Here is a 12,443-nt window from a genome sequence, read left to right as displayed (position 1 = left end):
ATCCCGACACCTATGCCTTGCTGGGCCTCAGTTCATGATCCCCACACCTATGCCCGGCTGGGCCTCAGTTCATGATCCCGACACCTATGCCTTGCTGGGCCTCAGTTCATGATCCCGACACCTATGCCTTGCTGGGCCTCAGTTCATGATCCCGACACCTATGCCTTGCTGGGCCTCAGTTCATGATCCCGACACCTATGCCTTGCTGGGCCTCAGTTCATGATCCCGACACCTATGCCTTGCTGGGCCTCAGTTCATGATCTCCACACCTGTGCCCGGCTGGGCCACTGTCCGTGCCCGACACCTATGCCTGGCTGACACTTAGTCAGCCCCGTCCTCTGCTCCTTACGAGCTGGGCATTCTGATGGAGCCAGCGATCAGTTGTTCTCCATTTTCAGTTAATTATAATTGTAATTATTTGTGTTCAGTTGTTTGCCCCTCTGTGGTGTCAAGTATTCTACCCTTAATTCACTAAGGGCACAAAAGCTGAATTCTCTAATTACATTTTGATCAATTAATGTCAGTCTTTGAATGCTCCCCATTGTATAAACTATTTAATTGTCCTGCTTGTGTGCCTTGTGTACTGATTTCAAACAATTAAGAGTATATTTTGTTGTTCTCACGTTTTCCTCCAATTCTGTGTCTTCAAATACTTCCTTGATTTTACAATCAAAACAATTTCGCCAACATTACATTTTCGATGTGAACTTAATATAGCGTTTATAAATTAATTAATGTATATTATTTGAGATAAACAATATTTAACTCCTGTGGTGTTTATTTAGGCTTAACACATTTCGGCTACCCTTCTATAAATTAGAATCCTGAAGAGGGTGAGCGGTTTGACATAAAGAGACAGGTTTTCATAATAAAAAGTTATGGATGATGATGACAGATTTACAGGCTGAGAGGAACGAGGATTGTCGGATTAATCCCGATCCTTTTCAACTCTCAGACTCTCAGTCACCGTAAGAAAAATAAATCATTAAAAACGATTCAAGGCTAAATACAGCAGCAGTGTTGGGATTCGATACATCGGCGAGCATGTTTATTTGGTAGAAAATGCACCCCGATTTCGATACACTTTATTCCTGGTGTCGCAACCTCGATTGATAAACTATATCATCCATACCCTGCGTCTCGTCAGAGAGCCTACTCTGCTATCTTGACTATTTATTATTGCATTTCGCTCCAAAAACTGCAATTTGCGGGGAAATTATATTATAGGCTCTCACAATTAATTTGTGGATGTCATCGAATAAATATTATACTTGGCAAATAAATGAATAAAACATGCAAAGAAATTCTACAGTCAAACTGTTTTTATGTTATCCCACATTTTCTTTACTGGATATGTGTGCAACAAAATTCAACATTCACATCTTGCTACTTTCTGTCAAGTTTACACATACAATTTGATGCATACATTCGATAAATCCAACGTATGCACCACACAGAACGCACTGCAACTGCCTCTACAACGCAATGCTGCAAGGCTCACGCAGCGTTCCATTGGAAATGAATGTATTTCTGGTGTATCAAAACGCAAAAACAGTCTGTGTGTTCGAAGCGTTATTGCTGTTATAAACTGGTTACCAACGTAATTAGAGCAGTAACAATACATGTTTAACATACCCGTGGTATACAGTGATATACCACAGCTGTCAGTCAATCAGCATTCAGGGCTTGAACCACCCAGTTTATAATAATAATTATATAGTTGATATAAGTAGACATGCAACTGCATATAAAGCACCCACAAGCTACTGAAAACGTTTTTTTAGTAAACTTTAAAAAAAAAAAAAGAACAACAAATCAATACAGAGAGTACATGAGGGAACACAAGTATATATAGATTATATACATTGGACAATTGAGCTAGGGGGTACAATATCACATTACACAAAGACCTTAAGGGACATACTTATAATTCTAACAGCTTTTTGGTTAGTAGAGTACTTAATGGTCTTAAAAACAGTTCAATTTATTTTTGTAGGGTAAGAAAATGTGTTTTTTGTTTGTAAATTTACATTTGTGAATATGAAATTTGGCCAAGAGAATAATGAAATGAATTACATCAAAATGTTTCAGCTTATTCTTATTGTAGGTAAAGAATCCAAGCAGCACATCTCTCCACAATAGTGTAAGACGTTTATGAAAGTGTTCAATTATAAATCTACTGATGTCAATGCCAAAAAAAGATGCAACACTGTTTCTGGGTGGTCATTACAAAAGGAGCAATTTGAGTTGATGTTTTCCTTAATTAAACTTATTCATATAGTGGTTGGCAGGATAATATTTATGAATAATTTTAAAGGAAACTTCCTTAATTTTGTGGCAACATCCACACCTTTTCCCAACAGGTATTATCAATAAATCCATTCCAATGAGGCATGACATAAGGTATACAACATCCTGCTGAAACAGTTCCCTGTCCTACGTTCCTGTTCGGGCTAACGTTAGTCCTTAGTCCATGGACCATAAATGTTATTTTTAAAGTGTGAATTAGCTTTGGCTGTCAGCTTTAATTTGAAGGTATTTTCATCCATATTACAGCCCTTTTTATAACAACACCTTTTCTACATAGTCCCCCCATTTAAGAGGAACCAAAAGTATTGGGATAAATTCACTCATGTGTATTTAAGTAGTCAAAAGTTTAGTATTTGGTCCCATATTCCTAGCACGCAATGATTACATCAAGCTTGTGACTCTACAAATATGTGCTCTTTGTTTTGGTTGTGTTTCAGATTATTTTGTAGAAATAGATATAATTTAAATAGAAATTACTGACAAATAATGTATTGTGTCATTTTGGAGTCACTTATTGTAAATAAGAATAGAATGTTTCAAAACACTTCTATATTAATGTGGATGCTACCATGATTACAGAGAGTCCTGATGAAATGTGAATAATGATGAATGAGAAAGACAAACAAATGTCATACCCCCAAGACATGATGTATGATAAAGGCTATGTTGAGAGGTAGCTTGCAAGCAAGCATTTCATTGTACTGTTTACACCCCACTGTATTCTGTATATATGGTGAATCAAATTTGATTTGACAGTAATGATGCTTGGCATTTCAGCAGACATAGTTCTAAAAGAGAGTACACCAGGGATATATCTCTGGATAAATTTGGCCAGGGGGGGCTGTACTGCTCAGAGTTGGCAACCCAGCAACAAGGCACATTTGTTGGGTCAACATGAGATGCAATTCAGCCTTTAGAGGAAGCAGACCTTCAAGTAGGTTGTTGAAAATGCTCTGTGGTATGCTGGGTATTTGGTGGCATTGATGAAGAGTGATGCAAAAAAACATGCTGCCAATCAGATGACTTTGTAGGAGTCCCACCATCCAGCATCCATTTCACACCTCTAACAGCATCAGTCCTCCGCTCCTGTACGGACTACTCCACCACCAGCTGGTTCTCTGTCCATGGCCTTGACACCTGTGCCCTGTTGGGCCTCTGTTTATGAAAGCCATGCCTGTGCCCGGCTGGGCCTCTGTTCATGATCTCCACACCTGTGCCTGGCTGGGCTTCTGTCCGTGCCCTCGACACCTGTGCCTTGCTGGGCCTCAGTTCATGATCTCCACACCTGTGCCCGGCTGGGCCTCAGTTCATGATCCCCACACCTGTGCCTTGCTGGGCCTCAGTTCATGATCCCCACACCTGTGCCTTGCTGGGCCTCAGTTCATGATCCCCACACCTGTGCCTTGCTGGGCCTCAGTTCATGATCCCCACACCTGTGCCTTGCTGGGCCTCAGTTCATGATCCCGACACCTATGCCTTGCTGGGCCTCAGTTCATGATCCCCACACCTATGCCCGGCTGGGCCTCAGTTCATGATCCCGACACCTATGCCTTGCTGGGCCTCAGTTCATGATCCCGACACCTATGCCTTGCTGGGCCTCAGTTCATGATCCCGACACCTATGCCTTGCTGGGCCTCAGTTCATGATCCCGACACCTATGCCTTGCTGGGCCTCAGTTCATGATCCCGACACCTATGCCTTGCTGGGCCTCAGTTCATGATCTCCACACCTGTGCCCGGCTGGGCCACTGTCCGTGCCCGACACCTATGCCTGGCTGACACTTAGTCAGCCCCGTCCTCTGCTCCTTACGAGCTGGGCATTCTGATGGAGCCAGCGATCAGTTGTTCTCCATTTTCAGTTAATTATAATTGTAATTATTTGTGTTCAGTTGTTTGCCCCTCTGTGGTGTCAAGTATTCTACCCTTAATTCACTAAGGGCACAAAAGCTGAATTCTCTAATTACATTTTGATCAATTAATGTCAGTCTTTGAATGCTCCCCATTGTATAAACTATTTAATTGTCCTGCTTGTGTGCCTTGTGTACTGATTTCAAACAATTAAGAGTATATTTTGTTGTTCTCACGTTTTCCTCCAATTCTGTGTCTTCAAATACTTCCTTGATTTTACAATCAAAACAATTTCGCCAACATTACATTTTCGATGTGAACTTAATATAGCGTTTATAAATTAATTAATGTATATTATTTGAGATAAACAATATTTAACTCCTGTGGTGTTTATTTAGGCTTAACACATTTCGGCTACCCTTCTATAAATTAGAATCCTGAAGAGGGTGAGCGGTTTGACATAAAGAGACAGGTTTTCATAATAAAAAGTTATGGATGATGATGACAGATTTACAGGCTGAGAGGAACGAGGATTGTCGGATTAATCCCGATCCTTTTCAACTCTCAGACTCTCAGTCACCGTAAGAAAAATAAATCATTAAAAACGATTCAAGGCTAAATACAGCAGCAGTGTTGGGATTCGATACATCGGCGAGCATGTTTATTTGGTAGAAAATGCACCCCGATTTCGATACACTTTATTCCTGGTGTCGCAACCTCGATTGATAAACTATATCATCCATACCCTGCGTCTCGTCAGACGTCATGAAACGTTATCAGAAGTGTCGACTAAATTTGAGGGGAGAGGGTGTGTCTGTTTAAGCAAGCGTTCCCAGAAATATCGCGGTCTCTTGAGTTTATAAACTGTGATATTGGTGCTTTCAAGCCAACTGGGAACTCGGAAAAAACTATGTCAAATCATGACGTCAGTGATCTTCAAGTCGGAAAGTTGCAGCTCAAGAAAGATGCTCCAGCTTCCGACTTTGAATTCCGAGTTGATTGACAGTTCAAACGTTTTTTCCCAGAAGTCCCAGTTGTCATGAACGGACTGAAGTCAGATATTTCCGAGTTTCCAATTGTTTTGAACGCGGCATATGATATGAAAGAGCAGACGCAACAGGGCTCTGTAAACGTTGTAAAAGGATCCTAGATTATAGCCTAGTACTTCCGTGTTTGTACATTAGCTGTTCCCGAACCTGGAAAAAGTGGACAAGTGGTAAGTTGTCCAATTTGAATTGTTACAAATGTTGGCTAAATTAATGTTGATTAGACGATTTGTGTTAACAGCTGTAGGCCTAATAACTGTAATAATGTGCCAGCTTCCATAGTTTTACATTCAATTTCCATTGAAATACAAAACACAGATTTCCAAGTGCAACTCAAATGTGTCTTGAAAAAACAATCATATATTGTAATCATTGAGTGTTGTCAATATTGTATTGATTTATTTAACCTGTCAATGACGTTAGTTTCATTGTGATCAAGACCTAAGAAAGGCCCATTCTGTGCTAGTTACCGCTGTTTTTGGTCATTTGAAGTACACCTACATTTTACTCTTCAAACCTCAATTTTGTTCTTCAAAAGGCTAGTGTTGAAATGTTATTTTTATACCAAGGACAACCTAGAGAAGACTTAGGTTATCTTTAATGTCATAACTAACAATGACAAAATGTCTGCAGCTGTATTAAAGTATCAAGCTTTCAGTGTGTAGTTTTCTTTGCAGGTGTTTGTTGAAGTCAACCATCCACAAAAGGATCATCAACCATGTCCACCTCTATCACCACTGCAAATGGAATTGTGGTAGTGTCACAAGTTTTCCACTTGGCGGAGAATGGCAAGGCTTCAGTGCCACTTCTGAATGTCACTCCCCAGATCCAGAGTGCGCCCCCTGCTGTGCCACTGCCTTCCACTAAAGTGTCAGAGATGACAAGGGTGTTCCTGCAGCTTCAGCCACAATCTCTTGGGGTGAGAACAGAATATTACAGTCCTTTGTCTTTAGTGCTCATTACATCCATTTGCCATTAGATTCAATCATTGGCTGTGCTATTGTAAAGATCTATATTTAACATCCTTTGAGGGCAATTTGATTTAGAAGAGAACTTCTAGGCTAAACTGTGAACCACTATTAGTTACCATTTCCACTATTGTTACTCAATGTTCCCCGAATTACTGTTGTCTCAGATTGTGCAGATCGTCCTTGGATTGGTGTCCATGGTGGTGAGCCTGTCTGCTCTTCTCACCCCTATCCTGTATGACCAGTTCCCACTCTTCATGGGAGTTGCTGTAAGTTCTTGGTCCCAAGGGGGCAAGTAATATCCAACACACTTAATGCTACATGGACACATGCAATTTTAGAGATGTTTCCTCAGAGTGAATCTGCTGTCATCTATCTTACAGTAGTACTATTGTAACCTAGAAAAGTAGGTGAACAAGAAGGATAACTGACTTCAGATCAGCACTCATGACCAAAGGGCATCCCACACCCACAGGAGACAGCAGAACTTGTGTTTATCTATAAAGTGTAGACCTCTACAGTAGGTGACATTGGATGTGGCAGTTGATTGGTCAGCATCACTTTAGCTTCATATGTCAATGGTCTAAAGTGTCTTTCTTTCCTGTTGCTCACACTCTCCAGTTTGTCCTCTCTGGATCTCTCACTGTGGCTGCCCGGAAAGGAACACGTTTGAGTCTGGTAAGTCATTCACTGTGACTGGTTAATAGCAGTTTGCACTTCAAGTTTACTTTATTAGATTTATAAATTGAGATGTATATCAGAAATTAAATCTTTGCTATTATAGGAAGTAAAACGGGATATATTTTCCTAGACAAACTCACAAACCCAAATCTAACCAATTGGAACAGTTAATAGATTTCCTATGTCCATATATTTTTTAAACACAAACTAACATTGTCATGCAATGGTTGTTCCGTTTCCCCTCTCCATTTCTCACCCTGTCAGATTAAAGGGACTCTGGCTGTGAATGTTGTCAGTGTTCTTGTGGCTCTGGCTGGGGTTGCCTATATTTGTATGCTTCTGACTGTGAAACATGAAGATGGTTTCTGCACCGACACTGACCACAACTATACTTCCTATTCCAACCAGAACAGGATAAAGGAATGCACAATTATGGTTAGGACACTATATGTAAGTATTTATGGAAGTGACTTGGTTCATGTACTTTTGCAGTATGCATTATGTTATACTGACTTCAGAGAACTAAGTAACCTTTCAAACACGAGGTTGTTGGCACCTTAATTGGGGAGGATGGGCTTGTAGTAATGGCTGGAGCAGAATAATTGGAATGGTATCAAATACATCACACACGTTGTTTCTGTGTGTTTTATGCCATTGCATTTGCACCGTTCTGGAAATTACAATGATCTATTCTCCCCTCGGCAGTCTCCTGTGTTTCCAAACAGTTCATTAAAGACTGCAGGGAGCTAGAGAAATGAGTCTTTGCAGGCTTATTAAACATTTTATGTATTTACTTACGAGATACCGTTGTTTTACCAGGATGAGAAACCTGAACAAACCTTCTAAAGTTACAATGCAAAACGTTAGCCCAACCCTTGACACCTATTCCTCTTGTTTTACCTCTGTGTGCATCAGACAGTCTTGAATGGGGTGAAGGGCCTTCTACTGGTCCTGACGGTGATGGAGCTCTGTGTGGCTCTCACTGTCTGCGTCTTCTCTGGGAAATCCATTCACCTCCGTGGGTACTACAGCCTGAGCCGTGGCCGGGGAATGGTAAGCTTGAGAACGCTGCAGTCATCGCTTACATCATGTTAATAGTCTGAGCAAGCAGAAAGTGCTGCAGCTGTACTTTTTATTACATTTTTTAAAAGTACAGTCTTACAGTAGCTCAAATGCTACGGGGCATGAACAATTTTGCCTGTTAACAGAACATTGCTACAATTCTTGACTCCCCCTCTTGTAAACTCCTAGGTACCAACAATAACTGAATAGCTCCACCTAGTCCTCTGGTAGTTCACACCATATTGCTTAGACGTATCAATCCAGTCCTTTCAAATCCCCAGAATTGTGAAGTGTATATGGGTCATGTTGACTGGTCAGTTTGAGATGATGCCAGTCTGTGCTAGTTCCTCACTTCGTCCTTCCTTTTCCTGCACCTTGTCATTGGGTCTAGGTGGTGGTAGAGACTGGTACTGACCCCACCGGAGCCAGCCAGGCCTCCCTGAGCGACAGTGACGTGGCCTTACTGAGCAGTGTTGAAGACTCTGACACCCCGGCTCCACCGTACTCTCCTTGAGGCAGAACAATACCATACACCTCACCCTAGGAAGTGTGATGCCATTGCGAATGTTTCCGATGTTTTGTTATCAATGTGAACAGTCATGTGTCCTGGTGATGGTTCTGTCCTGATGAATGTAGTGCTTACTAATTCATGAAGTAGGACTCTTTGCTATTTCATATTACTGGAGAGTTGCTCTTGATTTCTGACTATCATTCTTTCATTCAATAAATGTAATATTTCCTCTTCAAGTGTTAGTGTCTACATTGGTAGTTTACACAGATCACTGTAACCTTATCGCTATTTCCATCAGGTTCTGTTTAATGCTTTTCTGGAGGTGAAATGCCAACCTGACATCACATGCACTCAAATCACCCATTCATCTTTTGCATTATTGATTGAAGTGCAACTGAGAATGCATGTTGACTGGCGCGCTCCTAAAAGCTGGGGCGCTGTAGGCTAAATATAATTCATGACATGAGGGCAATTTCATCCATCCCTGATTTAATAGCCTCACCCTCAACAGATCAGTAGGAGGAGTCGACTAGTGTTCTTGCATTGGTCGAGTTTGTTTTGCGTGGGTGGAGAATTGTCTTTAGGACCAATGGAATGGTTGAAAATGAGCACACTCCTAGGGGACCGGGCCATGCAAAACAAATTTGCCCATTGTTTTTCCAGTGATGTGCAGTCAGGGTAGGCAGTGCATTCTACAAACCACTATCCTTTGGGTGTGTTACTGGAAAAATAAACTGCTTATCCCATTCACTTTAACAGAAGGCAACGGTAAGTGATCTGAAATTGTATCATTATTATAAAATGTTGCGAGCGATTCAATATAGCAGCACATTACTCAGAGGTGACTTTTCTTTTCCTTAAGAGTAACTAATACAAAGACAAATCAAATGATGATGCTTGCTGAATTGGTAACATTCACAATCACACCCTTTGCAGTATCCTGTAAAAACTATGAAGGAACAACATGCCAACAAATGTCATGCATTGCCTGTTTAACTCTAAGTAGCCTATATACTTAGCTAAGTTAACTATGGTAAGATTTTCTTTTTCACCCCGCCCAACAGTGAGCGAGCAAGCTTTGATTCAATTTGCTACAACATGAATGTTGTGCCCATAGCATATTAATGTGTAATCGGTTCATTTAATATTAGTTTTATGTGTCTCACTCTGCTAACGGTCTCCATGGCTGGATATCTTTTTCAGCTGAACAGTTTCTTTAAAATATGTATTTTTCATGTTAATTGTTGGAGGATGGGTAAGCTAAATATTGATCAGTTGTCTTTTAGGTTCAATTAAAAAGAAAATGGAACTGTGCTATTTGTATTCATGCCACGTGCATTGTTGAACGATACTTCCACACATTGTGTATGTGATCTGCCTCTGAAGTTCAGGATGTTTATTTATCCCGTAGGTCCTCTTTAGTGGAATTACTCTTGTATATGCTGGCAGTAACCCCACATACAGTACTTCTAGGTAAGTAGGAGAAAGCTGTTTAGATGGCGTTCAGAGGCTTGCTTCTAGGGTGGTGTCCCGTTCAACCACTGTTAACTCAACCAACCGCTGTCAACCCCTCGTGAAATCAAGTAGTTGATTTGGTTCTGGGTTCAAGATCAGTCAACCCCTTAGTCAATTAGTCAACCAAGGGAAATATATTTGTGCTTTCTTTAAGAGTACGTTGCCTCTGTTTCCACAGGTGAAGTAAAACATTTCAAAGTTTCAGTTCAAAATAACTAGCCACTAGCTCCCCACAGTGGTATCAATCCCAATGTTATTGGGTCCAGAACATTTGACCAATAGTGCAACTCACTAGGTCCCCACAACATCTGGCACTGTGTGTTGAGGCTGGCGCAGACACCGCTGTAGCAGTAGGAGGAGCCTTCCTCGCAGGGCTCGCCGTTCTGCAGGAACACGTTGGGGGGGCAGTAGGGAGAGGTACCAGTGCAGTGCTCTGGGAGGTCACACTCCCCCAGGGGCTGCCGACACATCCATCCACCTGAACGCAGCTGGCCAGACAGAGAAAATAGACAGTAGATCAGTAAAGGAGTTTATGATTTGGACCTTTGTTCAGATTCTTGTGATAGATCATGTAATAGTTTAGTTCATTAGGATCACTATTAGCTATTGCACATGCAGCAGCTACTCTTCCTGGTGTCCACATAAAACATACGTGACAAAATATAGAACCGTAATAGACAAGAACATAACACTCAGAGTTCTAACATATAGAATTATAGTTATAATAAATGAGACTAATGACCTGAGCTGATTTAAATGTAGGTGTTCAGAAGTGTGTTCAGTGATGGGGTTGAATGAGTGACTGAGTGTGTGTCAGTAAGGGTCCAGTGAAGAAGAGAGAGGCTTGCCCACCTTGTAGTTGTCACAACAGACTCCTTTGGAGGAACACTGGACCCAAGGAACATTCTGAATGCACTGTATGTCCAAACATACACCCTACAAACAGGACAAATATCCCTGCAAAGAGGATCACCACTACTCCAATTTCTTTGGAGACCCTGTGGTAGGTATTTTCTTCAATACCCCTGAATTCAAGCAAAGGCCAGATGTAGATTGGTCTGTGTTGTTGCATCTGATAACATGACCATGATGCTGGTGTGGTGTGTCTCTGCATGGCTTCCTTCCTGTGACGCTCCTGATCAACGGTATGCTGGGCATTCTGATTGGTTTCTTTGTGCTGGAGATGCTGATCAGTGTGGTTGTTATTCTGTATGGGCTGTGCACCATGGGTACCGACGGCCCAGAGGTAAGAACCATCTCCTCACAACCTACTTTTGGGCTGCGTTTACACAGGCAGCCCAATTTTTATATATTTTTTCACTAATTGGTCTTTTGACCAATCAGCTCTGAAAAGTATCTGATGTGAAAAGATCTGATGTGATTGGTCAAAAGACCAATTAGTGGAAAAATATCAGAATTGGGCTACCTGTCTAAACGCAGCCTTGATGTCACTTTCTGATTAGGTGACTAGATTCACTAAGATTAGATATGTCCCTCCCTGCTCAGGTCCCTCAGGAAGAGACGGACACCCCTCTGTGTGTTCCCAGCAGCACTGCAGACCCCCTGTGCTTCCCTGGCACTCAGGGTGAAGTCACCACAGTGTTGGCACTGCCATGAAACATTCAGACATGATGATAAAGGCTAAATCTCTGGCCTAGTGGCAAGAAAAAAAGGGAAAAAACGAATACCTTACTGTTCTGCTTGCCTTTCTTACACTAAACCACTTGCACTTGTGTTTTCTTACTGGCACTGATTCTGCTGAAAGTTGCTTTGTTGAGGAAAGTTTTACTTACAATGATTGCATCTTATTCATCCCTTACATTTGTGTGTATAAGGTAGTCGTTGTGAATTTGTTAGATTACTTGCTAGAGGTCCTTCGTTGTTCTCCATTGGGGTGGCAGGGTAGCCTAGTGGTTAAAGTGTTGGACTAGTTAACCGTAAGGTTGCAAGTTCAAATCCCTGAGCTGACAATGTACAAATCTGTTGTTCTGCCCCTGAACAGGCAGTTAACCCACTGTTCCTAGGCTGTCATTGAAAGTAAGAATTTGTTCTTAACTGACTTGCCTAGTTAAATAAAGGTAAAGAAATATATATATATGTTACTGCATTGTCGGAACTACAAACACAAGCATTTCGCTATACTCACATTAATATCTGCTAACCATATGTATGTGACCAATACAATTGGATTTGATTGTGATATGCGGTTGTCTTACCTAGCTAGCGCATTAAGTTAAATCCCTCTGGATTTCTACTAAGCTATATACAATTATTTTAAGAAGTATATACAATTATTTTAAGAAGTTCATACCAAGGATCATTTAGCTATTTGATTTTGAATTTTAAGACCCCTTGAAGAATCCCCCCCAAAATTAAAAAAAATATTTGATTAAAAATTGTATTTGGCCCATACAAATGCATTGAATAACAAATTCACTACATGGAACAACAGATAGTCCCCCCCCAAAAAAATCAAAAGGAAGTTTGATCTGAACTGTCTGTT

At 41.1% G+C, this 12,443-nt stretch overlaps 1 protein-coding gene across 2 annotated transcripts; it reads left to right on the top strand.

Moving 5' to 3' along the window:
- Positions 1-5,250: 5,250 nt before the first annotated feature.
- On the top strand, positions 5,251-8,656 carry si:dkey-7j14.6 (uncharacterized protein LOC556585 homolog). 2 transcript variants are annotated; one of them, XM_065006064.1, is made up of 7 exons: positions 5,251-5,373; positions 5,862-6,122; positions 6,339-6,440; positions 6,793-6,849; positions 7,117-7,302; positions 7,768-7,905; positions 8,306-8,656. In XM_065006064.1, the coding sequence occupies exons 2-7, from the start codon at positions 5,922-5,924 to the stop codon at positions 8,426-8,428; spliced, it is 807 nt and encodes a 268-aa protein (XP_064862136.1). In that variant the 5' UTR covers positions 5,251-5,373; positions 5,862-5,921; the 3' UTR covers positions 8,429-8,656. The 2 variants fall into 2 exon arrangements, with proteins under 2 accessions (XP_064862136.1, XP_029498707.1); XM_029642847.2 differs by having other exon boundaries at positions 5,252-5,373; positions 5,881-6,122.
- The last annotated feature ends 3,787 nt before the right edge of the window (positions 8,657-12,443 follow it).

This window comes from Oncorhynchus nerka, linkage group LG3, assembly GCF_034236695.1.
Source record: "Oncorhynchus nerka isolate Pitt River linkage group LG3, Oner_Uvic_2.0, whole genome shotgun sequence".
Lineage (NCBI taxonomy): Eukaryota > Metazoa > Chordata > Actinopteri > Salmoniformes > Salmonidae > Oncorhynchus > Oncorhynchus nerka.
This window is presented reverse-complemented; position numbering and strand designations above follow the sequence as displayed.